Genomic DNA, 26,862 nt, shown 5'->3' on the forward strand with positions numbered 1-26,862 from the left:
TGTTTGGGTTGAACCGCCAACCTTATTTTGACTCGAAATGATCCATTTAAATTAATTTTTTATAAACTCTCTTATCTTTTGATATGATTATCTTATTTTTTATTAATAAACATAAAATCTGTTATTATAATGTCATTATTTTTTTTAAAAAATAAAAAATGGTTATCAGCTCAAGTCTAGCGGGTCAGGTTCAGACCGACTGAATTTAAGTTACGCCAATTTTAAGTCAGGCTCGAACCCCACCTATTGACACTTAAATTGATAGTAGATAGAACTTATGTATGATTGTATTGATTTATATGATAGCATTCATATAACATTTCACAAGATGTACTAGAATTGGATTAAGATAGAGATTATTGATCCATCACATGGCTACTACTTATAATGATATCCAACTATTCATATCAATTGGTGTCATTCATACTAGTTGTCTATGTTTATATTGATTTAATGTGAATTATTACATGCATATTAAGCCCTTTTTATGGTTATAATTTAATAATGTATAATTATCCAGTAATATACATGACTTAAATAGGGGATTGTCTAAAAATTTATAACACATATCCTAATTTTTAAATCATATATTAATTAGGTGCTATCATATTTTAAGAATATAAAACCATGTTCAAAATAAAGATTAATTATTATATGACTTTTGAGGCGTCTCATTAATTTTGTATAAATTTTTTATGGTGGCTAAAAAAAAATAAACACATGAAAGTATGAATAGAATCATGATCTATAAAATTTCTCCATGATTTCATATGAAATTTTGAATAGAATTTTCTTTTTATTTTTGGAAATTTTCAATAAATATATTTTTAATCACGTCAATTTTTTTTTATTTATAGAAACAAATATCTATCAACGATGAAATATCTATATCTGAATATTCAAACAAATACTTAAAATAAAGTTATTTTAATAATATATATTTTTAAAATATTGAAGATTTTTTATAAATTAAAAAAAAAAACTTAAGTAGCCATCACCTATATAATATAGGAAATATTAATTATATGAATCATGGAGGCTTCGATTCAGTCACGGCAGTCACCGCGCATCGGATAGAAACCAGCCAGCCCGATTGGCCCTCCAGGCTCGTAAAATTCTCCTTTAGCCCCCTCCAAAACCCTAGCAGGAATCCTGCTCTTTCTCCCTCTTTTCACACCCAGAGAGTTCATAGATGGCGACGAGTTACTTGTGTTAATTTTTATTCCTCTCATCATCAGGATCTCACTGCTTCACTACTTTTCGTCCTCTGCAGTCCGATTTATCTTCCCTCCGTTAGCGTTCAGCGGCCGCTTATTGGTCTTTTCCGGGCTTGGTGAGGAAGCCGCCGACTCGGCGAGGCTATTGTTACCTTCCTATTCTTACCTCAGTTGTGCTTGATGCTTTTAGTTTTATATTTTTCATAGGAACAAAAATTAAGGACGGTCTGCACCGAAATTTTAATCGGTTGTTTGTTATCTTTTTGATGGATGCTTGTAGTTGCATGAACTTCAATGTTTGGTTTAGGCCGACTGGCGTGATATTAAAGCATAGAAACTTAGTACTTTTGTATTGTGCTTGCTTTTCTGAATAATGCTTATATGTATTTTTTTTTTTAAATCGATAGAGTTCTGTGCTCTAAATAACTTAGTTTGGACTTTTGATTAGGACCATGCATTTTAACCTGAAATCTACTTTTTGTAGTCTGCATTCATTTTTGATAGTTTATGCGAGGCTAAATCCCTAGTTTATTGAGTTTTCGAGTGGTAGATTATCTAAAATTTTCAAGCTTCCTGATATTTAGTGCTGCAGATCAACTGCACGTAGATTCTTTTTTTGCTCTTGATAGTTTTATAATGTTTATTCGGTAAGTTAATTTAGCTTGGCGTAAAAGTTCTGTTTTTATTCCCTTTCCATTATTTTTAGAGGGGGAAATTCCATTCATCGTATGATTACTTAATATGAATATTATTATTTTTTATTTTCATTAATTATATATATTTTTATTCTTCTTTAGATACGTTGCTGGAGGGTCTAATTATGAGAAGAAGCTCTAGTGAAAGAGGCAGAGGCCAAGTTCAAGGCAGGGGCCGTGGTTGGGGCCAAGGACTAGGTGGCACGTTTGTTGGCAGGGGAGTTAGGATGCTCCGTCAAGGGCCTCTCAGAATTAACCAATCTTCTCCATTTAAGATTGCTAAGGCAAGCACAAAACTATTGCTGTTTTTTGCACATATTCAAGGCGGTACATAATATAAGAAATTCAAAACATTGAGGGATGATATCTAAGCTCTTTTATGCCCGGGCTGGTGTAGGAGATGTTGAGTTTTCATGCATATCAATTGTTTTGGATATTAAATGGGGGATCTGAAAGGGGAGTTCTTTCTAAACGTGGAATTTCTCATTTCCTTCATTCTAATGCTGTTGTTGGTTGGAGTAACTGAGGGGCGAGCACGCTCATTTCTCAGAGGCGAAGCTGTCAACCATTGCCTGAAGGATGTTTGATTGGTGGAATGCTCTTCCTCCATTTTCTATCTGTATGATTTATTTGTTTATTGATGTTTTTCATAATTGTGGCCCGACATATCAGTACTAATTGCAGTTTTGCAGGATTATACTAATTTTTTTGATATTGTTTGGTTTCTTAGTAAGATATTAAGTGTTCTGTACTCGCATTCCTGTGCATCTGGCATTGTATTCTTTAAAATGACTTCTATTTGTTTATCAGTCATTCAGCAGAACAAAGGGTCTACTATGGAGACATGATCTATTTGAGGATAGTATTGTTGCTGCTGGTCTTGCAGGATCCGAAGGTGGAACAAAATTATACATATCCAACTTGGATTATGGTGTGTCCAATGAAGATATAAAGGTCTGTTTGTCTGTAAATCAGGAATGCAATGATGTGATGCTAAATATTGCTAGTTTCATATCCTTGAATGAATTTGTACTCATGTCCTATGGTATGTTCTGATTGCGATTCAGGAATTATTTTCCAAGGTTGGTGATCTAAAGCGTTCTGCAACTCATTTTGACAGAAATGGCCGCCCAAGTGTGAGTTTTAGTTCAACCTATAACTACCTATAACTGAAATGCATAGTGTAATGTTGTTTGACGGTGTAATTTATTTAATAATGCTAGCGTTGATTCAGCTTAATTTATTCACATTTATGAATGCTCTTGCCTTGGTCAACCACCCTACTGATTGCTGTAAAAATTGGCTTCTCATTTCCACATTGTTTGGAACATCAAGATGAGTATTTTGTTTAATTATGGCTGTTTTTGAAGTTTTCTGGAATTTAATACGTGTTTTTGTTGATTTTTTTGTGTGTTTTTGGTGATTTATTGAGTCTAGTTCTTCACATGTTTACATGGCTTTTGGACCGAACTATAATTGTTATTAACTTTTACCCTTCTTTTGAATTTTACGACGGAGGTCAGTTTCTCGCACAAGGCAGTGTATAATATTGGCGATTTGGGTGAATTTTGAACTACCATGGAACATGCTGTAATATTGATCTTTTTGATATGGGTGGCCATTCAGTGTTTGCAAAGACCGCAAGTTGAAGTTTTCAAGATTTGCAGGAAAAGAGGGAGTTATTTATTGTTTTTTTTATTCACCAGGACTTGGCCAGAATTATTGCTTTGATTCTATTTTGCCTAGTAATTGTATAGCTATTGGAAATTCCTGTTCTACGGATGGAAACCTTACCGAGCATTTGGGTTGACTTAAATTGTGCTGGAAATCACAAATTTTAATATTGATTTTACTAACATGGTTATTAGGATAATGCTCTAAATGCAATCTTGCATAGAATCATAGACTTGAAAGTTATTGAATATATTTTTTCTTATAATGAAGCATGTTTATTTTATTTGGTATTTGTTTTAGTAAGTGTACACAATCATATTCAATACTTGTTGGGTAATTTTTATTTAAGCTTAGTTGTGTTATGTTGGATGATTTAGAATGCATTATTGTAGAAAAGTTGTAGTGAGTTAGCTTTACATTCTAGAATCCTTTTTTTGGGTTATTAATTATTAACATTTGAGTATGCATGAGCTAACTCACTGAACAGGAAGTTGATGCTTGTCGATGGCTTCTGCCAAGGTTAAGAAGATCTGATCAATGTAGTCTTCGATGGAGTGGTCGATCTCAAAATTGATGCCAAAGAAGGGAGATTGAAGAACATCTACTCGTTCTGGAGAGTCATACACAAATCCATGACCAGGCTTTGGATCGGCCATTCATGAGCAAGTAGGCCGAGGAAAGTTGTGTTTCTTCTTCCTTAGATGACGTATCAAACATGGGAGAAGGGATGTAAGGGAGGAGGGAGGGATTTGGGTGGTCGACCAAGGCTAGGAGAGGGGCTAAATTTAATTTCAGATTTTAGGGATTGGTTAGGGAGGGAAGGTAAATTCCAAAATATGAAATTTAATTTCAGATTTAAGTTGGAATTGAATGAGATAATTTGAAATTTGAATTTCTAATATAAAGAGGGAAAGTAGGGGGGAAGGGGCGGCCCATTGATGGGGCCTTTAATTGGGTATGATTAGGGGTGTTAAAACTTGGTTTCGGGTTGAACCCGAAACTGACCTGGGTTCGAACGGATCGACCCTAACCCGACTCGGGTATGTAAACGGGTCGAAAACTCGAACTCGGACTCGACCCACTCGACCCATTTTTTAAACGGGTTGAATCCGGGAACCCGAGTCCGACCCGTTTTGAAATCGGGTCGGGTCCAACCCGAATTTTCCAGGTAGAGTTCGAGTCGGGTTTTCTTGTCGTGTCAAATATTGACACCCCTAGGTATGATAGGAGAGAGGAGGAGAGAGGGGTGGCTATTACCTCCTTAATGGATTTCCAATTTGCGAAGGAAATAATTAAGAGAGAGGGAGAGAGGGGCCAACCAAAAGGGGGGAATAGAAAGGTGTCCACATTCATTTAATGTGTCCACATTCATTGAATGTGGAATTGGAATCAAATTCAATTTAATTTCAGATTTCTAGTAATTAGGGGGAACTTCCTAAAATATGTTTATATCAATTAGGAAATGTTTTGAAATTCATTTGAATTCGAATTAGGAGACATTCCAAATTAATAATGTGCTAAATTAGGAAATTAGCATATATAGGAGAGCAAGGGTGGCCGGCTGCTAGGGCTTGGGGGAGGAGGGCTTACGGCTGGCAGCTAGGGCTTGGAGGAGGGCTTAGGACCGGCGGTTAGGGGAGGGCTTTTGGATGAAGGTTGGGTAATTGTGGCTGATGGCTTGTGGGGTGGAGGAAGGGATGGGGCTTGGCCGGCGGCTTCTGGAGGGGAGGTGCCGGACGGGTAGTGAAGAATGAGGGCAATTAGAGAAAGAAAGTTAACCACGAGCCCATACACTTCTTGCGGCTGGTGGGTGTTGCTTTTGCCCTCACCTAGGGACTTTTCCTCTCTAGAGCTCTCAATAGTCAACATAACACGAATGCAAAATTTTCATTAATCATCTTCCTCATACAATTGTTAGGGCCCTCATATATAGGCCTCAAAGAAACAAAAAAACACCAACTAAAATGCCATATGGGCTACAACACAAACTAATTCCTCACAGGGATGTAGTGGTAAAGACTAAAGCATAAATAAAAAGTAATACATAAAATGCATCATAAATAAAGATTCATAATCGTAGCCGTCGATCAACGATTCCTCTGGTGATAGACGTGCCAGAATCTCTTGCTGATGTCCTCATCAGTTTGTGTGTTGATTGTAATGATTTTGACTTGATGATGCTTTTACGTGACCATGCTTGTTCTCCAGGCGGTCAAATGAAGCTACTTGTGTGAATAGGCAATGTACGATTGATTTTAATTCATAGAAACCAAATTAGGATATAAACTATTATAATATTACTTCATGCATAACCCTCTCTTATTGGGTTGATAATTATTGCTTAAAGTCAAATTGATCATTAATTAGTCGAAGTGTGTGTTTTAATGCATATATACAAAGACATATACATATATTTATGATTGCATAAAACATATATTATACATTTACACATATATGATCGTGTATGTGTTATATTGCATATTATAACTTTATATTTAGATTGCCTTGCTTAAATTTGAGTAGAGATCCCTCGTAATTGCCTTCAGCTTGTTGAGTTGAACTTATCAAGTGAAAGAAACAAAGCTTAAATTACCGCATTGCTTTAACTCATTAGATTGGAGTCTTTCTCATTTTAAAATAGATGTAAGATATGTTTATTGGGTACTATAATTGAAGTGTTTAAGAAGTAGAAAACAATACAACTGTCCTCACCTATGTTTTATTGTTCTTCTAATAGTTAATTGCTATAATCCACAAATTAGCTTTCATTTTGTTAATTCCACAATGTGGGTCTGCATTTGGTGTTGGCTTGAGCTTGATTAATTGAGTTGACTCAAGCTCAATCCTAGGGTTACTCGAGCTTAATTAGACTCTTTTAGACTCTCACATCCAACAATGACATGCACTTGCACACAAGAAACGGAAGAAGAATGATAAAAAATTATGAATTAACCTTGCCAGCCATGGAGTAGTTATTTGAATATTCTTGATGGTGGGAAGTATGAAGAGTATCCCACCACATGACATGCAGATGGTGACAAGATATTCCATGAAAAATTAGTTATATGTTAAAATGTTAAACATACATTAGTTGCTTTACATATGAAATAGAATTTATTCAATAGAGTTTTTTTAATAAAAAATTGCTCATCAAAGTCCCCAATCAAGCTCAAATTAGTATGTGTAGTATACTTTTACAATTAAATTGTACTTTGGTTCCTACATTTTACATCAAAGTTAGTGCTCGTTTGCATACACATCATTTAGTTGGATTCTTTTCATTATCTTTATGTTATTATAAGATTGCTTAATATTTTACCTACTACTTGACTTGAGATTTCAAATCACTTTTGATTTATGGCCAGATAATCTATCTTGATAGTCCCGTTTTGTTAGATCTTTTTTTGGGTTGAGGAACAAGTTGGTTTTGTGGTTAGTGACTAAGTTAGCAAGTTGTATGATATGTTAGTTGTATATATTGACCTTAAACCATGCTTATATTGAGCATGCTTTCCATGATCCAAGAGATTTCAAATGCAGGCCCTGGAGAAGAACAATAAACGGGAGATCACCGACCTACCAATAAGAAAAAACCAGTCAGCTTTAAATGGGTGTTCTCTATGAAATACAACGCTGATGGTACATTGAAAAAGTATAAGGCAAGATTGGTGGAGAAAGGGTACAATCAGACGTACAATATTGATTACCAGGAAACTTGTGCACGAGCGGCCAAGATGAACACCGTGAGGATCTTGCTCTCACTATCAAGTAGCAGCTAATTACAACTGGCATTTGTAAAAGCTAGATGTCAAAAATGCATTCCTACACAGAGACTTGGAGGAAGAAATATTTATGGAGATTTCACAAGGATTCAAAGAGAAATATGGGGCTAACAAAGTGTGCAGGTTAAAAAAGGCTCTATATGGGCTAAAACGGTCACCTAAAACTTGGTTTGAAAAATTCTCAAAAGTTATGCTACTTAATGGTTATCGGCCGAGCCAAGGGGATTAACATTACTCTTCAAGCACTCTGACTCAGGTAAAGTCATAATTCTATTAGTTTATGTGGATGATATTATCTTGACTGGGAATGTTGAAAAGGAGAAAATGATTTTAAAGAAATGTCTTGCCAAGGAATTTGAGATCAAAGATCTTGGTAGATTAAAATATTTTCTTGGAATTGAAGTTGCCCATTCCAGCAAAGGAATCTTCATTTCACAACAAAAACATATTAATGATCTTCTTAAAGAAACAGATAAACTAGCTTGTAAACCAGCACCAACACTAGTAGAACCAAATCTCAAATTGGGGAAGCTAAAGACGATCCAAATGTAGATAAAGAATTTTACCAGAGACTTGTGGGGAAATTAATCTACCTTTTTCACATTAGACTAGATATAACATTTGTTATAAGCATGATCAATCAGTTCATGCAAAATTCAAAGCAGGCTTACATGCAATCTGTTGACAGAATACTACACTACCTTAAGGGAAATCCAGGTAAAGGGATTCTCTTCCGAAGAGACCGTGGAATAAACCCAGAGTATATACTGATGCAGATTATGCATGATTACCAGTAGATAGACGATTTACCTCAGGCTACTGCACATTCCTTGTAGGAAATCTTGTTGCATGGAGGAGCAAGAAACAAAATGTGGTGGCAAGGTCTAGTGCAAAAGCAGTATACAAAGCTATAACCTTGGGAATATGTGAGCTATTATGGATCAAGATGATTCTAGAAGACTTAAGGATTAAGTGGGAAGGACCTATGAAGCTACAATGGGGCCACAAATCAACAATCAACATAGCTCATAATCTGGTTCAACATAATAGGACTAAGCACATAGAAGTGGACATGCATTTCATAAAGGAGAAATTAGACAATGGTCTTGTATGTTTTGATCATGTCTCATCAAAAGATCAGTTTGCAGATATTCTTACCAAGGGACTTGATAGCTCTATCTTTTTGGGACTGATTATCAAGATGGGAATGACATCTGTATTCTCTAGCTTGAGGGGGAGTGTTAAATCCTAGCTGTCTCTTGCATTTTAATCCCACAATTAGGATGGGAATTCGCAGGAGGCTCACCTATTAAATCCCAGCCGTCCCTTGGCATTTTGATCCCATGGTTAGGATGAGAATTCATGAGAGGCTCACCTGGATCATGCTGATCTACTTCCGTATTTAGTTGGCTGATTTAGGAAGGATTATATTAGAGCAATTATACTTGATTTTGTAATTATTTATTTCTTTGTTAAGATATCTTGTATAGATCTATAAATAGGGATAGTTTTGTGTAATAAAATTAAGTCTTTTCCATCTCCAATTCTCTGAATTTAACTACTATGCTTGCCACTAGTATATTATAGAGCATGATGGTTGCATCACACAATCATATAGCGAGGAAATGTATTAATTACGTGATCAGGGCCACTATTTTGTGGTGCTTGGTGTTTTCTGATCGTTCAAATTTGAAGTTACTTTTCTGTTTTTAAAATGTCTTTTTTGAATTCAATAACTTTGTAGCAACTAAATTGTTGATGGTGAGACAAAATGAATTTTTATTTAATGGTGAATGTTGTTGTTCATGAAGCAAACTTTCCTTACATGTTATTCTTCTACTTTCCATCTTTACCCTACTTTGGTCTTATTTCTTTCACCGTGTCTTTTTCTACTTTGTCAAGCATGCTCATGAGATTAGAATGTTGATATTTTTTTCGGGGATCAGCATCTTCTCTACTTTGTCAAGCATGCTCATGAGTTTATTTGTTTCAGGGATCCGCAGAGGTGGTCTATGCAAGGAGAAGTGATGCAATAGCCGCTGTAAAACGGTATAACAATGTTCAGCTTGATGGTAAACCTATGAAGATTGAAATTATAGGCAACAACTTGGGCCTTCCGATTGCACCTAGAGTTAATGTAGTTGGAGGTGCAAATGGCCGAGGGAAAAGGACAGTTGTTATGACGTATGTTCTTCTTAATTCCTTATCTTCTCAAATACTTGTTTTTCCAAATATGTCTTTGCTGCTATTTGAGTATTAATATATTTACTTGGCATGATGAAAAGTTTTTTGTTTATTGTTCTGTTTTTGGTTTTTTTGGATTTTCTGCCATAATTGTCTTAGTTCTGCTACTTGTGCTTTGGTTGAGTATGGCTTCCTTATTTTTTTTAATCGTTTGTAGAAGTTCCATGTAAAGGCTTTGTTTGGGGGCAACTTTTTGATTGCTTTTGTGTAGAGAAAATAATCAACAAAAATTAGTTTACTATTTATGAGGAAAAAATTGACAACTTTTCTCATTCTTTTCCCTACGGTGGCAGAAAAGATAACTTTTAACAAAAGTTAAAAATCACAAGCCACTTCAAACAAAGCATAAGAGACACATGTTTCAGATTATTGTGTGTTGAGTGTTCACCATGATAGATACTTTAACAACGTTGGATTGTATGAAGATCACACGCAAATAAAGTTGGAGAACATCACTTACACAATTGACATATATTTTATGGGAGAAGTTACGGGCTTTGTTAGCCCCATTGTAAATTATTCCATTATCTTGGATTTGATATTACAAGTGATAACTTTATTAGATGTGAGAGAGTACAATGTTGGATTCTAGATTGCTAAAGTCTGTATCTTGGGTGTTGGTCGAGGGTGTTTAATATCGTTGATGTTGATGAGGAACAACATGCTTCATTTGACAATGCTTGCAAAGGGTGACAATGAGCATTAGGAGTTAAATTCTAGTGAATGTTAGTCGGTTGTGAATGTTGGGCGATGCTAGCCAACAAATGTTGGTGTTGTGGGTTGGTTGTTGATGTTAAAGTATTGACAACGTCAGTCAACAACAAATTCTAAGTGATGGTCGGTGCTTGGAAAATCTAAGCACACTTATATGGTCACTTGGAGGTTCTTGAACTAATTAGAGCTTTAAAATTTACTAGAAATTTAAAAGTAGTGACCATAGTCAGGAAATGGTGGTCGGAGAGATAGTTGTCAGGTGATTGAGACTGGAGGGACTGTAGTCGGGCGATGGTGGTTGATGGGATCATAGTCGGACGACAGTGTTCAGATGGATCATAATCAGGCGATGGTGGTTTGATGATAGTAGTCGGGTGATGGTGGGTTGAGGATTGTAATTAGACGATGGTGGTTTGAGGATTGTAATTGGGTGACTGTGGTCTTAGGGTCATAGTCGACTGGCTACGCTGGTCCGAGGATCGTGGTCGGACGACGAAAGTCTGGCTGTGGCTATTGTGCAAAGGTCCTGTGGCGGTGGCCGCGTAATGAACGCAAAATACGAAAAATGTTAGAAAATTTGAATTTCTTTTTGAACTAAAGCCAATGCTAGGTTTGAGAGCACATCGACGTCAAAAAATCCTGCTGCGGCGTTGGAGTCTAGTCTATATTAATTATGGATCCGACAAGAAGTATTGCTGCTTTGGGTCTGAGTGTTGCTGTGCTTGTCCACTAACAATATTTATATATATATTTTATTATAAATATTCCTGCCATCGCCTCCCTCACTTCATTGCTTGGATGAGAAGAAGTGAGAGAAGGGAGAGAAAGAATAGGGAAGGAGTGGGGAGAGTTTATTTCTGGCCATTTTTGTTTGTTGTTCCTTTAACGAAAATTGTTATATTCGTTGTAATTGTCTTCTTACTCTTGTTTTTGATGATTTTAATTGTATGGACTTTATCTTTCCTAAATCATCCAAAAATACATTATCTCGTAATTATGTAAGCTTTCACTCCGTAATTTCGGATATGTTATAGACTTGATTGATCATTTTGAACGATTTGATATGATTTTATTGCATTTTCATCAGTTAAATATGTGTATGAGAATTTTTTGGTAAAATGAGTAGGGAAAAGGTATATTGAAAATGCGTTAAAAGTGATGTACATTGATCTGATATGATAATACTGAATTGTTTGTGCTGCAATGATTGACAGGGCTGATATGTACTGGAATGTGATATTGATCTGACTGAAATGATGTATTGTACTAATACAACTCTTATAGAAAATGATATACTAATTGATATTAGATATATATGATATGATAAGCCCCTCGTGATAACCTCAATATTTACCGATTCATCGATGAGAGTCATAAGGAGTTGGAGGCTGATTGAGAGTTATAAGGAGTCGAGACGATTGATTCTCACGATTCAAGGGGAGTTATGAGTACATTGATTGGGAGTCATAATGGGCGATTGATTGGAATAATTCAAATAGGAGTAATATACCATCATCTGAATAGCTGATATAATATTGATTACTGATACTAATTAGTACTGATTACTAACATTGATTATTGAATATAAATATTTATTACTGTTACTATTTACTATTACTAAATACGAATACTGACACTATTGTATATTTGATAGACTGATGATAATGATTGAATGATATGACTGAATGAAATTGATTGTATGATAAAGATATAATGATTGATTGATATAGATGACCAATATATATGACATATATATTGATTTATAGATTTCCTTATATGCTTTACACAATACTATTTCTTTTTTGTCTTGCATTGATTTCAGGTGTAGGATTTTAGTTACTGGCTGGGCTTTTATGCTTGTTACATGATTTTACATGATTTCAAGTAAAGGTAAGGAGCCTGTAGCTTGAGGCTAGACAATGATGTTAGTGTTGTTTTATTTTAGTTTATTTGATTTATGTATATTCTTATGTAGCCTATGAAAGTTATTGCATATATTTTTTTGAACTCTATAGACAGAATGTAAATATTGACTATTATAGTAATGTGAATTATATTTTTCGTTATTTATTTATTTTCTGAAATATAATTAATTAGCTATGGATGTTTATTGATTTGGTTATTCAATCAAAGATAAAAAAAGAATGAATTGAACATACAGTAATGAAGAGAAGAAAAGAAATTCTTTCACTTTAGATCTCGCGGCGTGATAGGCTAGGCATAGGTTTGACGGTGGTGGCTGAGTGGAGGTTTAGTGGTTGTTGGATGGCGAGGTTTTGCTGGCGGTAGTCTGATGGTGATGCTAAAGTGACGCTCCTAGAGCCTCAGAGCTCTTTTGAATCTCAAGCCTAGCTCCAAGTCCTAGTCTCCTCATGTGAAGAGTGGTTGGTTATTTATAGATTTTTGATAGTGACATAGCCCATACATATGAATAAAATTCGGAGCACTGTATCAAGCCACCCATATTAATTTTGTTAATCATAAAATATTTGTTTATCATTTAAGTGCCTTAATGATGTTAGATTTAGGCGATCTTGGGCTTGTTGGGTTTTTCTTTTTGAGCCGCTTGATTTAACTATAAGCATGCTAATAGAATAAAAGAGTCCAAAAACTTGATGGAGATCTATTTTGAAATAAATTCCCCTCGTTTGGTTGAAATAAAAAAAATGAAAGATTTTCTCTGACATTGTATCTTAATATTATGCATCTGGATAGATACATAGATATGGATAAGATATAACATATAGATGGGTTATATTATATTAGGGCTTTGAATAGATGGATTAGGTATATATGATTTGACTAAAGCCATCTACTTTTTGCTTGTTGTTTCTATCCCCTCTTTTTCTCTGATACTAAATGTATAAAAAAATTCTGATAAGTGATGAAGTCCAATTTTGAGATGGCACTTTTCCATGTGATCTACTCATTATTTTATGTTTCTCTCTTCTTTTCCTTGCTCTAGTATATGCATGCTTATGGTATAGCTCTTATGGATTTGGGTGTCTAATTTGTAGCTTTCTTGTTTATTTAAATGGATGAATTCTTTTTTTTTTCCTACTTTTGTTTGGAATTATTCTCTGAATTGTTCATTCTGTGAGATTTGTGCTTTTGTAGCTTGGAATAGTCATTTACGTGGTTTCAAAAGCTGAAATCTGATCAACATAGAGCTTTTCTGGCAAAACATTAATATAGAATAAGATACTTTAAGGACACATTTCTATATGATATTTATCAATATGCAGTCAATATATAAGGCTGTTCATGAAAAATAAATAATCTTGATCTCCCTAAAAATTTTCTTAACCCCACTGCATTTCTCTTCCTCAAGCCATTGGACAACTGGTTTACATTTTTGTTTACCTATTTGCTTGCAACATGGTTATTGTACATGGGTGAAGGTCCTTCGTGATTTACTTCAGATGTAATATGAAAATTGCTGTAAGTGAAAATTTGAATTGAAGTTGAAATCACAATGTAGATGAATTAATTCATATTACTCATACATATTCTATAGATTTGAATGTTATTTGTTTGTATTATACTTGATTCTTTCTTTATTTCCTTTACAGAACTCTGTTCATTAATGTCTCTTTAATGCTTCTCTTTTATGTATTTAACCCTTATGGGTTCATCTTTATGTTTTGCTTTAAAAATTTCATTCATGATCATTTTTGGGGCATTAGCATATAATACATGTGCTTTTCCAATGGTGAGATTAAATTTATGCACGTTGAATTCATTTTTTTTGTATTTATTTCTTATTTTCCTTGCCTCTATGGGAACCAAAAGCCTTTGTCTTTATTGCATCATTGTTCATGTTACATACCGTACTTAGTGGACTCGCCATGGGGGTGTACTAATGTTTTGACGAAGCTGATTATGTGCCAAATTGATATGCCTTTGAAGTGAAAACAACAAAAGAAAGAAAAGAAAACTGCAGAAATATTCCAAACGATGGCTGATTTTAGATTACAACTTCAATACGAAAAACAAGATATAGGTGATCTACGATTGGAGAGGTAGATCGGCTCTCCCAAACAATCTAGAAGGTACTAGGAAGCCCTCATAAAATACATCAAAACTCTTATCAAAACATAACCCTAATACCCTAATACAAAATAACTAGCTCTAAATAAACTCTACCAATTTCCCCTCAAAATAGCCTTATTGCCTTAATTAATTCCCTCCTTTATTTTGAATTCAAATTGGCATTGCAATGATTAATTCCTTGCTTATTCCTTCTTCGTAGATATGGAATCATAGCTTTGATGGGCCCCACAAAGGGGGCCAAAATCTCCCTAGATTTGGCTCCAGGTTTTGCCCCTTTATGATTCGCTTCCTGTTGGACCGGTCAGTCCACCCCCTGCATGTTGCCGTATCAATACTCTCCTTTTTTAAATGCACCTTGTCCTCAAGGTAGAATGATAAAAACTGTCTCCTGATCTTCTCATATGACTCCCATTTAGCTTCATACTTTGGTAGGTCCTTTCATCGGACTAGGACCTCCTTCCCTCATGTCATCCCTTGCAGTGCCCCAACAATCTCTGTGGGTTCCAGGATCACTTCCATGTCCTCCGTCAATGTCGTCGGTAGTGAGAAAGGTGTGTGATCTCTGATAGTATGCCTCAGTTGTGATACTTGGAATATTGGTGGATTGTTGATGATGCTGATAGCATCAGACGATAGACTACTACCCCAATGCGCTTCATCACTTCATAAGGTTCGAAGTAGCATGGTGATAGCTTCTCATTCTTCCTCTTGGCTAGTGTCCTCTATTGGTATGGTCTAAGTTCAAATAAAATCTGTCCCCGGGTGCGAACTGCACTGCTCATCTGTGTTCATCTGCTTTTCTCTTCATAATTTATTGAGCTCTCAGCAAATGCCCCTTTGAGTTCTGCTAGTATATTGTCTCTCTCCTCCAAGTACCGATCTACACTGGATACTTGTGTAGTACTCTGTTCGTAATGTACTTGATGAGGTGAATCCCTCCTATATAGAATCTTGGAAGGGGTTGTTCGCGCTGCTATGTGGAAAGATGTGTTATACCAATACTCTTCCCACACTAACCGTTTAGCTCGTAGTTTTGGACCTTTTGGTACATCAGACACAAAACAATGCAAGTATGTTTCCACGCTGATATGCCGTGCTCCTTTTCAGGACAATCCCTTAGATCTTGAATAACTCCTTCCAAAAATGGCTGAGGAATATCTTGTCTTTGTCTGATACTATATATTTTGGAATGCCATGTAAGTGCACCACCTCCCGAATAAAGAATATAGATATTTGTATGGTGTTTATCAATGTAGCCTGCTCCAAATAAAGCAAAGTTGTCATGAGCATGCTTATTCTGATGCTCTAGGGACGGAGGTGGTAGTTTCTGTGGTTGGATATCTGGAGTTGAATATAATAGGACTGTTCTATCTCCATTTTCTTGCTTTCCTCCTGGCTTCTTAGTTCCATCCTCAATTTCTGACTCTATCTTTCTTCACCTGTGGCCTTGGTGAGTATCTACAAAAATTTCAGAGTATTAATTAGTTATAGTCTTATGCAGAACTTTTGCTTTAGGCTTTTGCTAAACTTTTATTTTTATTTTTATTTTGCAACCAGATATTGCAAGCCTTTGAAGTTTACTTGCTCGTGCTCTACTTTATTTGTATTGTATTGTATTTATTTCATATCTATAATCCTTTATGTTCGTCAAAATTTACTATATTTATTTTGTGTTTTCTTCAGCCCAGAATTTGGTCAAGGCACTGGGTCCTTCAAGCAACTGTTAGGGTGAGTTCTTTGACATAGTGATTTTTATTTTATTCTAATATTGCTCGAGGCGTCTTATTGGTTTATGCTTTAGTTTCCCTATGAGTTATTAGCCTCAGCCTTACTCATACATGAACGATTAAATAGTTTTACTTTGTTATTGTATTTATTATAAAGCTTTTAACTTGTGATCTGATTGGACCATATTCTTGTCAATGAAAGCTTGAAATAAAACTATTTTCAAGATGGCTGTTGATTAATTTTTGTTTCATTTTTTTCATTATGCATGAGACCTTTTTGCGTGTTTGTAACATCCCAAACTATTAAATGGAATTGCAACTAAGACACAACCATGCTCTGATACCAAGATGATGTGAAACATAATAGGAATTACAGTAATTTAATAAAAAATTGTTAAGCTTGCTAATTTTAAAATTAATATTTCGCCAGTTAGATTCTAGGATTTCTTGGTTATGGTTGTTCTTTGGCATGCGGTTACAAGAAAGATTAACATGACAATTTAAAATAACAATAAACTTATAGTAAAGCTAAAGGCATAAACAACATAATCCACCGTTTAACTAATAAAAATTTCACCTTGAGTTCCCCTCATTTTCACTCTTGAGGTGGTTTTAATGGAAGAATAATTATAGTAAACTTAAAGATGTCACCAAGAGATAACAAATGCCTGCAGTATTGCCCAACGAAAAGTTTGTAGGAGGGGAAGAAGTTGGTGGATGTCCAATAACTCGCCACTGTCCGGAGATTTGGTGCTCTTCGATGGAAGACATCAAAGTGAAAAGGATCCGGTCGACTTAGTCGTCGACGGTGTCGTCGATCTCCAAGTTGAGGTCGAAGAAGGATGATCTCAACACGTCTATTCGTCTTTGATGATCGTATGTGAATCTGTGGTTTCTTTCAGCATCGACCATTCATGGGAAGGAGGCTGGCTGTGTAGCTTCTTCCTTGGGATTGTATGAAATGATGGAGGAGAGAAGGCAAGGAGGAGGGGGAAGGCTGGAGTGGTCGTCCAAGACTAGGAGGGGAGATCTCTTAAATTTTCATCTTAGGTTTAGGTGGATGAGGGTCAATAATTAAAATCTGAATTTAATTTCAAATTTTATAATTGAAAAATGAGGGAATAATTTGAAATTCAAATTTCCTTTACGGGTGACTAAGTGGGGCGATCAACCATGAAGAGAGGGTGTTGATTGAGAATATTAATAAAGAGATAATTAGGAAATATTTTGAATTTCAAAATTTATTTGAATTCAAAATTAAGAGATTTTCCTAATTAATAATTGGACAAATTAGGAAGGTGTTTAAGAGGCAACTTGAATTTGAAAACAAGGGTTTATGGAGGAGGAGGGGCCGACAGCTTGGGCTTAGCCTAGGTAGGCCGGCAGCCAAGGGAGCAGTCCAGACTTAGGTTAGGTGGGGATGGGAAGGGTTCAACGACTTGAGGTGGAGAGGGAGGAGGCTGACAGGTATGGTGGAGGGGAGAGTTGTGGTCATAATTTAGGGGGGGTGTATGGGTGCCCGGTGGTGTGGGGTTGTAGGAGAGGAGGTCGGCGGTTTGGTGAGGAGAAAAGGGTGGGAAAGAAGAAAGGGGAAGGGGAAACCGAGAGCTTGGACTTTTCCGACGGCTGCCGGGTATTGCTTTGGCCCTCTCTTAGGGTTCTCTTTTCTCTCAATATCTCACAAAGAAATAAAAACAAAAATTGAAATTTTATTCATCAAATTATCATCTCATACAATAAAGGGGGCCATCATATAAATGCCTCAAATAAAAGAAAAACACAGACTCAAATGTCATCGGGGCTACAACATAAATTAATCCCTCTTGGGGGAACAATGGTAAAACAGAACATATAAAAATAAAATACATAAATGGATCATAAATAGAGACTCCGAATAGTAGCTGTCGATTTACGATTCTTCTGATAATAGACGCTCCAAAATCTTCTGCTGATGTCTTCATTATTCTCCCCGGGTGGGAGAAAGCTCGACCTCATTGAGTGTCTCGGTAACTCTCGTACAACTCTAGAAGATCGGGGTCCAACCTCTGTAGCTCATCACGATTAATTCACGTGTTCTCCGTTTCTGGTTTTCCTTTCCATTGAACTAAATACATTTGACGCCCACCGTCTTTGGTGGACATGATTTCATCATTAAGTATTGCTTCAATTTTCTCCGCATTAGATAAAATAGAGATATTTGGGAGTGGAGGTAGGCTAGGGTTCTCACCAGGTATGTTGGAGTTGTAAAACCTTACATGGTGAGAACCTTAGCCTACCTCCACTCCCAAATATCCCTACTTTACTTAATGCGGAGAAAATTGAAGAAATACTTAATGATAAAATCATCTCTACCAAAGACGATGGGCGCCAAAGGTATTTAGTTCAATGGAATGGAAAATCAGAGACGAAGAACACGTGAATTGATCTTGATGAGCTACAGAGGTTGGACCTCGATCTTCTAGAGTTATATGAGAGGTTCTTGAGACACTTACTTGATGAGGTTGAGCTTTCTCTCACCTGGGGAGAATGATGAGGACATTAACAGAAGATTTCGGTGCGTCTATCATTGGAGGAATCGTAGATCGACGGTTATGATTCAGAGTCTCTATTTATGATGGATTTATGTATTTTATTTTTATTTATGTTCTAGTTTACTATTGTATCCAAAGAGTGATTAGTTCATATTGTAGGCCCGGGGGCATTTGAGTTTCTGTGTTTTTCTTTTATGTGAGACCTATATATGATGGCCCCTCTATTGTATGAGAGGATGATTGATTAATAAAAATTTTCAGCCTTCTAGTTTCTTGAGTATTGAGAGCTCTAGATAAAGGAGAAGTTCCTAGGTGAGGGCAAAGGCAATACCCGTCAGCCGTCGGAAGAGTTCGGGCTCACGGTCTACCTCCCCATCCCTTTCCCCACGACTGACCTCCTCCCCTTTTCCTCCAAACTGACTGTCCCTCCCCCCCATCTTCACCCAAATTGCCAGCCAAATCCACCGGCTAAACCCTTCCCCAATTCCCCCACCGTCCGCTCCTCCACCCAAATCACCCAAACCAAGCCGTCCCTAGTCGTCGGCCTCTCCCTAGCCAACCCTAATTGCCGGCTATGCTAACCCCAATCCCCTTAATTCTATTTTCCAATCTCCATATTAATGCTTTCCTAATTTAGAGTATTCTAATTTGGAGGATCCTTTAATTCAAATTCAAAGGAATTTGAATTTCAACTACTTTCCAAATTAAAACAAGCTTATTTTAGGAATTTCCTCAATCTCCTCAAATCTGAAATTGAATTGAAATTAAGAATATACACTACCACTTAGCTTACTTCCCCAATGAATGGCCAATCCCGAGCATGATCATGAATTCGTGTATGATCTTAAAGGACGAGTAGATATTCTTTGATCATCCTTCTTCGACCTCAACTTGGAGATTGACGACTACGGCGACCATATCCTTTTCACTTTGACGTCGGCCATCGACGAGCACCAAATCTTTGGACAGTGGCGAGTGGACACCCACCAGCTTCTTCCCCTCCGACTAACTTTTCGTTGGACAATACTGCAGGCGTTTATTGTCTTTTGGTGACATCTTTAAGTTTGCTAAAATTTTTCTTCTGTTAAAACCACCTCAAGAGTGAAAGTGAGGGGAACTCAAAGTTAAATTTTTATTTGCTAAACGGTAGATTTCTGTTGTTTTGTTTAGCTTTACTATAAGTTTGTTGTTATTTTAAATTGTACTATTAATCTTTCTTGTAACCACATGCCAAAGCACAATCACAACTAAGAGATCTTAGAATCTAATCTGGTGAAACATTAATTTTAAAATTAGCAAGTTTAATAATTTTTTATTAAATTCCTGCAATTTCTATTATGTTGCACATCACTAAGTCTATTGAAAGCTCATTAAATAAGCCCTTTAAAAGCCTATGATTGGTTTGGGAAGGCCTTGCTTTGTGAACAAGTTTGGAGGCTCTCCCATTAATAAATGTAATTTTTATTTAAAAAGTTGTTTGAATTAACCCAAATTGGCCCTGTAGCAACATGCTATGGTTAGAGGCTGGTGGTGAGTGGTAATGTTAGCCGCCGCTTCTGTTAATGGACAATGCTGTTGGATTATGGCATTTTTGGCCGTTTGTAGTGGTCGCTAGTGATGGACGACAACTGACAATGGTGATAGGAAACCAATGGTTTTCTGTTAGATCGATCCCCGCGGGATCGGCCCAGGCGGAACCGAGGCGGAGATGTCCGCCTCTTTTGGTAGCCGATCGCACCGCAAGTGCCAACTAGCTGATTTAGGAAGGATTTTTGAGAAAGTTTAGGAGGGAATTTGAATGTAGGGACTGTTTAAGGATTTCCTTTTGATTTGTATGCATTAAATACTTTGTTTTCTGAGGGTTAGGGCATCTTGAATTTGAGATCTCATAGATTTAGGTTTTCTTTTTTGGCTCTAGCGGCGTCTAGAGATTTGGGAGAGATCAATTCTCCTCTTGAATAGAGGATCAATTGTATCATGATATTTTCCGTTTCTATTTCATCAAATAATACAAATTATATACTATTTTTTTTATTTTGTGCGGCTTTTTGTGGATAATTCTTGTTGTTTTTCGAAGATTGATAGGAAATACTTGAGATCTACAAGACGGTGGCAGGCCTATGTTTAGATGGGAAGGCTTTGTCTTGGTATCAGTGGAGGGACATGCGACGACCTATATGGAGTTTGAGAGAGTTCAAGAATTGTTTGGTAAAACGTTTCCAAACTGGCAGGGGAGGAGACTTCTACGAGCAGTTCTTTGCTTTGACACAGGAGGGTTCAGTGACGGAGTATCGAGAGAGATTCGAGTACTTTGCTAGCCGATTGGACCACCTTTCTGAGACTGTGCTAGAGGGAAACTTCATGAAGGGATTGACACCAGAGATTTGAGCAGCAGTTAGAGTAATGAGACCTCGTGACTTGGGAGAGGCTATAGAGCTAGCTCAATTGGTAGAAGATCAGAGGCACCTGGAGGGAGAGACGGGAGGCAATAGCTCAGGAGACTCGTATAGGATGACCACCACCTTATTGAAATCCAAGGAGCCAACACCGGAGACACTTCGGGGGATTTCGAAGGAAAAGACTGTAGGAGGAAGACCTTGGGATAACTTCAAGAAGCTCACAGAGACAGAATTACAGGAGAAGAGGGCGAATGGGCTCTGTTTCAGATGTGACAAGAGGTATACACCAGGGCATATGTGTAAGGACCAAACTCTTCAGGTTCTTATCGTTTATGATGAAGAAGGAATGGAGGGTGTCGTCTTTCCACCTTGCGGACTAGGTGGATCTTTTGGAGGGGAGTATTGTTATATCGATCCAGCCGGTCCCCGCGGGACCGACCCAGGCGGAACTGAGCCGGAGATGCCCGCCTCTTTCGGTAGCCGACCACACCGCAAGCGCCAAGCAGCTGATTTAGGAAGGATTTTTGAGAAAGTTTAGGAGGGAATTTGAATGCAGGGAGGAATTTCCTTTTGATTTGTATGCATTAAATATTTTGTTTTCCTAGGGTTAGGACATCTTGAATTTGGTTGAAATTTGATATCTCCTAGATTTAGGTCTCCTAGATTTAGGTTTTCTTTGGGCTCTAGCGGCGTCTAGAAATTTGGGAGAGATCGATTCTCCTCTCGAATAGAGGATCAATTGTATATTGATATTTTCCGTTTCTATTTCATCAAATAATACAAATTATCTACTGTTTTTGTAATTTTGTGCAGCTTTTTGTGGAGAATTCTTGCTGTTTTCCGAAAATTGATAGGAAATACTTGAGATCTACAAGTGTTCCTATCATTTTGATTGGCGTCAGTAGCTATTGTTGAAACTATAAAGTTGCGTATTGAGGACCTCCCCAGTGGAAGCACCCCATTGGGCTTTTAAATGGCTAGGCTTATGCACAGGCTTGACCATGCTGACATTCCTAAGTACCTTTCCTCCCAATCAGTGACATATCGGTTGAATGGATTTTGAGGCACTTTTGGGGAAGAAGTGAGTTATATTGTCATCTTTTTGGATGGGGATTGCTTCCTTATGTTGATCGTAGTAGTGTTAGAGATATAGGCCCTTGTTTTTCTCATGAGTGCCCTGTGCATGCTCTTATATCTCTCTCCACATAATTGACCAAACGCCATGTCACCAAAATTTTGTTCCGTATGGAAAAAAAAAATCAATGGGGAAAGCATTTATAAGTGCTTCTGATACTCTGTGAACTAGCATTTAGCACGCTGTGTAATATTCCGTTTAAATGCAATCTACTTTTTTCATCAGCTTATTTATTATAAAAATGGAAGCATGAGTTAACAATGTTTTATTCTTTCTAAAACACTATTTCGTCCATGGTTTATATTTCTTTTAATTTTTCATATTTTGCCCTCTAGAGTTCTCATTTTTTATGGAGCTATAAATCACAAGTTTTATCATATATTATATAGAGTTCAGATGCATATTATTCATAGGCGTCGTTTGGAATAACTTTTTTTTATCATATTTGTGATAAGAAAAGCAATTAATAAAAAAATAATGTACGTTTGTAAGACAGCTTTTTCCACTGTTTTTTGAAAATTGTTTTTTAAAAAGTTGGTTTTGAAAAAATAGTTTTGAAATTGTGTCTTAGAAATAAGCTTCAAAAAGCAAAAGCAAAACAGAAAAGCTTAAAATGCCTCAAATATCGTCCAAATGGGAACAACTTTCATGCTTCCTCATTGTAATTTTAGATTATAGTTTAACTCAAGTAGTCTAAATCTAGTGCATCTTCATGCAGCTGAAAATGTTGCCTGTCGTTATCCCTTCTTTCAATGAAGCAAGTTTTTGTGTAGGATATCTTTGGAAGTATGCAGTAACGCTTGGGTTATACTATTTCTCTTATTTTTAGCTTAGTCGAGCTTGTCTTTTAGTCGGGTGATTTACATTTAGATGCAAAATTTAGGTAAGGAGCACTGCCAGTAAAGCATGTGTGATGAGCATGTGGTTCTGTGCTTGTCTTAGGTGCTTAATAGCACATAGTTGAGCTTTTTGTTTGTCTTCCATGCCAGTCAACAGTTCCCAAAAATTTTTTATCTCCTAATTTATTTTTACAATAATATTTATTTCTGTATTTTATAACCCATACATTGTTTATGATTTTTTTTCTATACGTGGAATATATGGTTCTTGAGGTATTTAATTATGTAAATTGGGCTTTTGGTGGTTGTATGTGACGCTTGTTGTGGATATATGCATCTTTAGGTTTTTTTTATCGTTTAAACACTCTTCAGAACAATCATCGCCGAACTTATGAATAATAATTTTTTTAGTTATTTGAATCTACCATGTTAGGAGAGTGTAGATATATTAGATCTGATCTATATTAAGAAACGTAGATGTAGACATAAAAAGGCTTTAGAAAGTATTATAAATGACCTTTTTTATTAAATTTAAATGAGAATTTGACTCTTTACATGACACGATGGAGAAAAAGGATTCATGTAGCTGACCCAACGTAGTAGGATAAATGCTTGGTAATGTACTGATGTTGTTGTAGTTTTAGTTATTTGAAACTTCATATAGCTTTCTTTTGTTTCTTGGAATACTTTTTTTTTGGCTGTTTCCCTTTTCCGTGTCTTCTTTTAAGTTAGGCTTCTCGACCAATTTCTAACCATTATCAATTTAATCTAGGATTAATACAGCTGCGTGATTGGATAAACCTTAATATGCTATTTTTAATCTCTTGACTTGGCTGATATTAACGTTATAGACATTTATTTCTGATTTACTTGCTAGTTATTATTTTTACTTGTTATTGCTCTATGGCTGCTGCTCAATAACCGCTTTCCCTCCTATCTGCCTGTCTTATTTGGCTTCTGCTTCTTCCTTTTACTATGTTATGTACAAAATAAAATTTGGATGCTAACAAGCAAATTCCTGCAGGTGTTTTGAACTTTGCCTTGTATTTTGTATATTCATAATTTCCCTTGTTATTTAGGGCCTAGTCAACAAATCTAGTTGTTCCTATTAATACCTACATTATGTGTGATCTCACAAAACATGAACATTGGTTCAGATTTCTGATGATGGTTGAAAGAGATGTTAAATTTTTTATGATTATTTTGCACCAATCCATGTAGTTTTGACTTTTGTTTTTAATCATCAACATTTCTTGTTGAAATTACAAACTATATATTTTCTTCTCATTTTTTCCATGTTAGGGTTATATTTGTTAATCGATTCCAAGCATTCATCAGTTCATCTGAGATAGGATTCTACAACAAGGATTTATGTTCTTCCTAACTATATCTTGTTTCTTCATGCTTTGTAGTAATTCCCATATAAGGTTCTTTTGCCATTAGATTCAACCAAAAAACTGAAGTATCTTTCTGAAAGTGTTGTATAGATTTTTCAATATTATTGTGCAACACCATCCTCTCTCTGTTGCATTCACTCTACTACCACATCTTTTTTCAACTCTTTATTAGAGAGGGCCAACCCATTGCCTTACGGGATCGCATAGAGTTGGCTTTATGAGGGACCCATTTCAAAATAATCTATATTTATATCCACCCATGCAGAAGGATTGATCTCTCCATACTAGTGGGATTGGAGCGGAAGAGGAGAGTAGGGCAAAGAACCTATGTAGCATTGATTATCTTGTTTGTTTGCGTGTAAAATTTAGTCTATAATACTCCACTGACTTGCAATTGTAAGCTTACCTTTTAACTGTTTTTTACAGTAAGATTCTTGATTGCTTGAGCAAAGTGCAGATGCAAGAAGCTTGTTCCATTCAATTATTAAGCAGCTTATTAGGAACGTTAATAATTGTCAGTTCTGATGTTAAAAACCCAATGCAATTAGTTAATCACTATGATCACTTTGCTGAATTTGCGTAGTCAAAGTTCACTTTCGAGTTGTTCTTAATCAAATTTCCACTTTGGATATCAAAATGGATGGCTAAAATAATGTAAACAAATTACTGAAAAAGAGGGTAAGTTGAGGAAGATGCCATTCTACTGATAGTCCTACAAAACCTGCGAGGGCAACATATTGTTAAACCGGTCCATTGGACCGGTCCAGCCGGTCCACGTGGGACCGGCCCAGGCACGAACGAGGCGGAACATCTCTGCCTCTTGCTTTAGCCGCATGCATTGCAAGTCCACGAGGGCCATTTAGGAAGGTTTTTGAAAGAATTTTAGGAGGGAAATTGAACATAGGAATTGTTTAGGGATTTCCTTTTGATTTGTATGCATTAAATAGTTTGTTTTTCTAGGGTTAGGACATCTTGAATTTGGCTGAAATTTGAGATCTCTTAGATTTAGGTTTTTTTTGGGCTCTAGCGGCGTTTAGAGATTTGGGAGAGATCGATCTTCCTCTCGAATAGAGGATCAATTGTATCTTGTTATTTTCCGTTTCCCTTTTATCAAATAATACAGATTATCTACTGTTTCTGTGATTTTGTGTGAATTTTGGTGGACAAAGCTTGTTTTTTTTCGAAGATTGATAGGAAATACTTTAGATCTATAAGCACTTCCTATCACATATCTTTCGGAGCTCTAGATTTTTATATGCAAGCAGAGAAATGCCTAGTGGCATTAGGAGTGGAAGGGAGATGAATGGAAGTATGCAGCGAGCAAGGTGAAATGAAAGGCATTTGCATGTGCAAAAAAGAGAAATGGCTGCCATGTTGATCTTTGCTCCTTGTCCGGTGGAAGGTGATGGATCGCATGACATGCGGAGGAGACACACGTCGGGGAGGACGAGCAGGTGGATCACAAGGGAGGAGATCTTAAGGGAGAGCGGCAGTCATGGTGGCTCCTGAAGGTGGATCTTCATGGAAGAAAAGATTTGCAGACAATTATGATTGTGGATGAAGATTGAGCTGATATGACAACGGAATTCACTTAAATCAAATGACTCTTTTTGCATGCAAAAACCACCTTTTACTGAATAACTGACAGAAATTTTATTTTCTTTGACGAAAAACCATTCTAGATGCATTTTCGATGCTATTGCGCATGTGTTAATTATGCATGTTTTTAGTTTGAGCTAATTTTTAATTCTATTATTTTGAAAGGTGGAATCGTGCGAGAGGTCGGGGCCGAGGCCATAGCCTGGGACAGACCATAGACGCTGGCATTGCTCGTGGGCGCAACTTACGTGGCCGCGGCCGTGGACTTGGACGCGGTGGCACCCGCGGTCGTGGGCGAGGGCGTGGTGGCAAGCAACTAGTTAGGAAAACTGCGGAAGATTTGGACAAGGAGCTGGAAACTTATCATGCAGGAGCTATGGATACATCGTGAATGTGCTAGCTGGCTAACCTCTCGGGATCTGTCCATGATCATCTGCTAATTTTTCATGGTTGTAAAAGCAAAAAAGAAGCTGCAGTAGAATATGGATTAAGCCTTGACGTTCGTATGCCTGGTGTATATTTCTGTTTTTCTTTATATGTTTCGGATACCTTATACCCTTAATAGTGAAAAAGAAAAACGAACGCCTACGACCTTCTAGTTACTGTAGTTTTGTTTAAGGGTGTGGTATAATATATCATCTATGACTGTTAGCTGATCCTCACTAAAATTTTCAACAAATTTGTCAATGTATAATTTGAAAGGATGTTTGACGGCGTGATTAATCTTCGGCTGACTTAGAAGAGGCACCAACTCCAGAAACTTACTGGCACGTATTTGATTGCGCCCCACTTTAGAGGTGCAGATTGCTCAAAGGGAATCGAGCACAGACTGGAGGTTTTCAATCGTATTTGTCCA

The 26,862-nt window shown here is 36.6% G+C and overlaps 1 protein-coding gene across 2 annotated transcripts; it reads left to right on the forward strand.

Moving 5' to 3' along the window:
- Positions 1 to 1,031: 1,031 nt before the first annotated feature.
- Positions 1,032 to 26,662, forward strand: LOC110111740 (THO complex subunit 4C). Of its 2 annotated transcripts, XM_020843740.2 has the most exons (8): positions 1,032 to 1,105; positions 1,274 to 1,333; positions 2,015 to 2,196; positions 2,723 to 2,866; positions 2,980 to 3,048; positions 9,362 to 9,552; positions 16,063 to 16,107; positions 26,172 to 26,662. In XM_020843740.2, exons 3-8 carry the CDS (start codon positions 2,038 to 2,040, stop codon positions 26,395 to 26,397), a joined length of 834 nt encoding a protein of 277 aa, XP_020699399.1. In that variant the 5' UTR covers positions 1,032 to 1,105; positions 1,274 to 1,333; positions 2,015 to 2,037; the 3' UTR covers positions 26,398 to 26,662. The 2 variants fall into 2 exon arrangements, with proteins under 2 accessions (XP_020699399.1, XP_028550669.1); XM_028694836.1 differs by lacking the exons at positions 1,032 to 1,105; positions 1,274 to 1,333 and having other exon boundaries at positions 2,054 to 2,531.
- The last annotated feature ends 200 nt before the right edge of the window (positions 26,663 to 26,862 follow it).

Source organism: Dendrobium catenatum, unplaced genomic scaffold (genome assembly GCF_001605985.2).
Source record: "Dendrobium catenatum unplaced genomic scaffold, ASM160598v2 fragScaff_scaffold_575, whole genome shotgun sequence".
NCBI lineage: Eukaryota > Viridiplantae > Streptophyta > Magnoliopsida > Asparagales > Orchidaceae > Dendrobium > Dendrobium catenatum.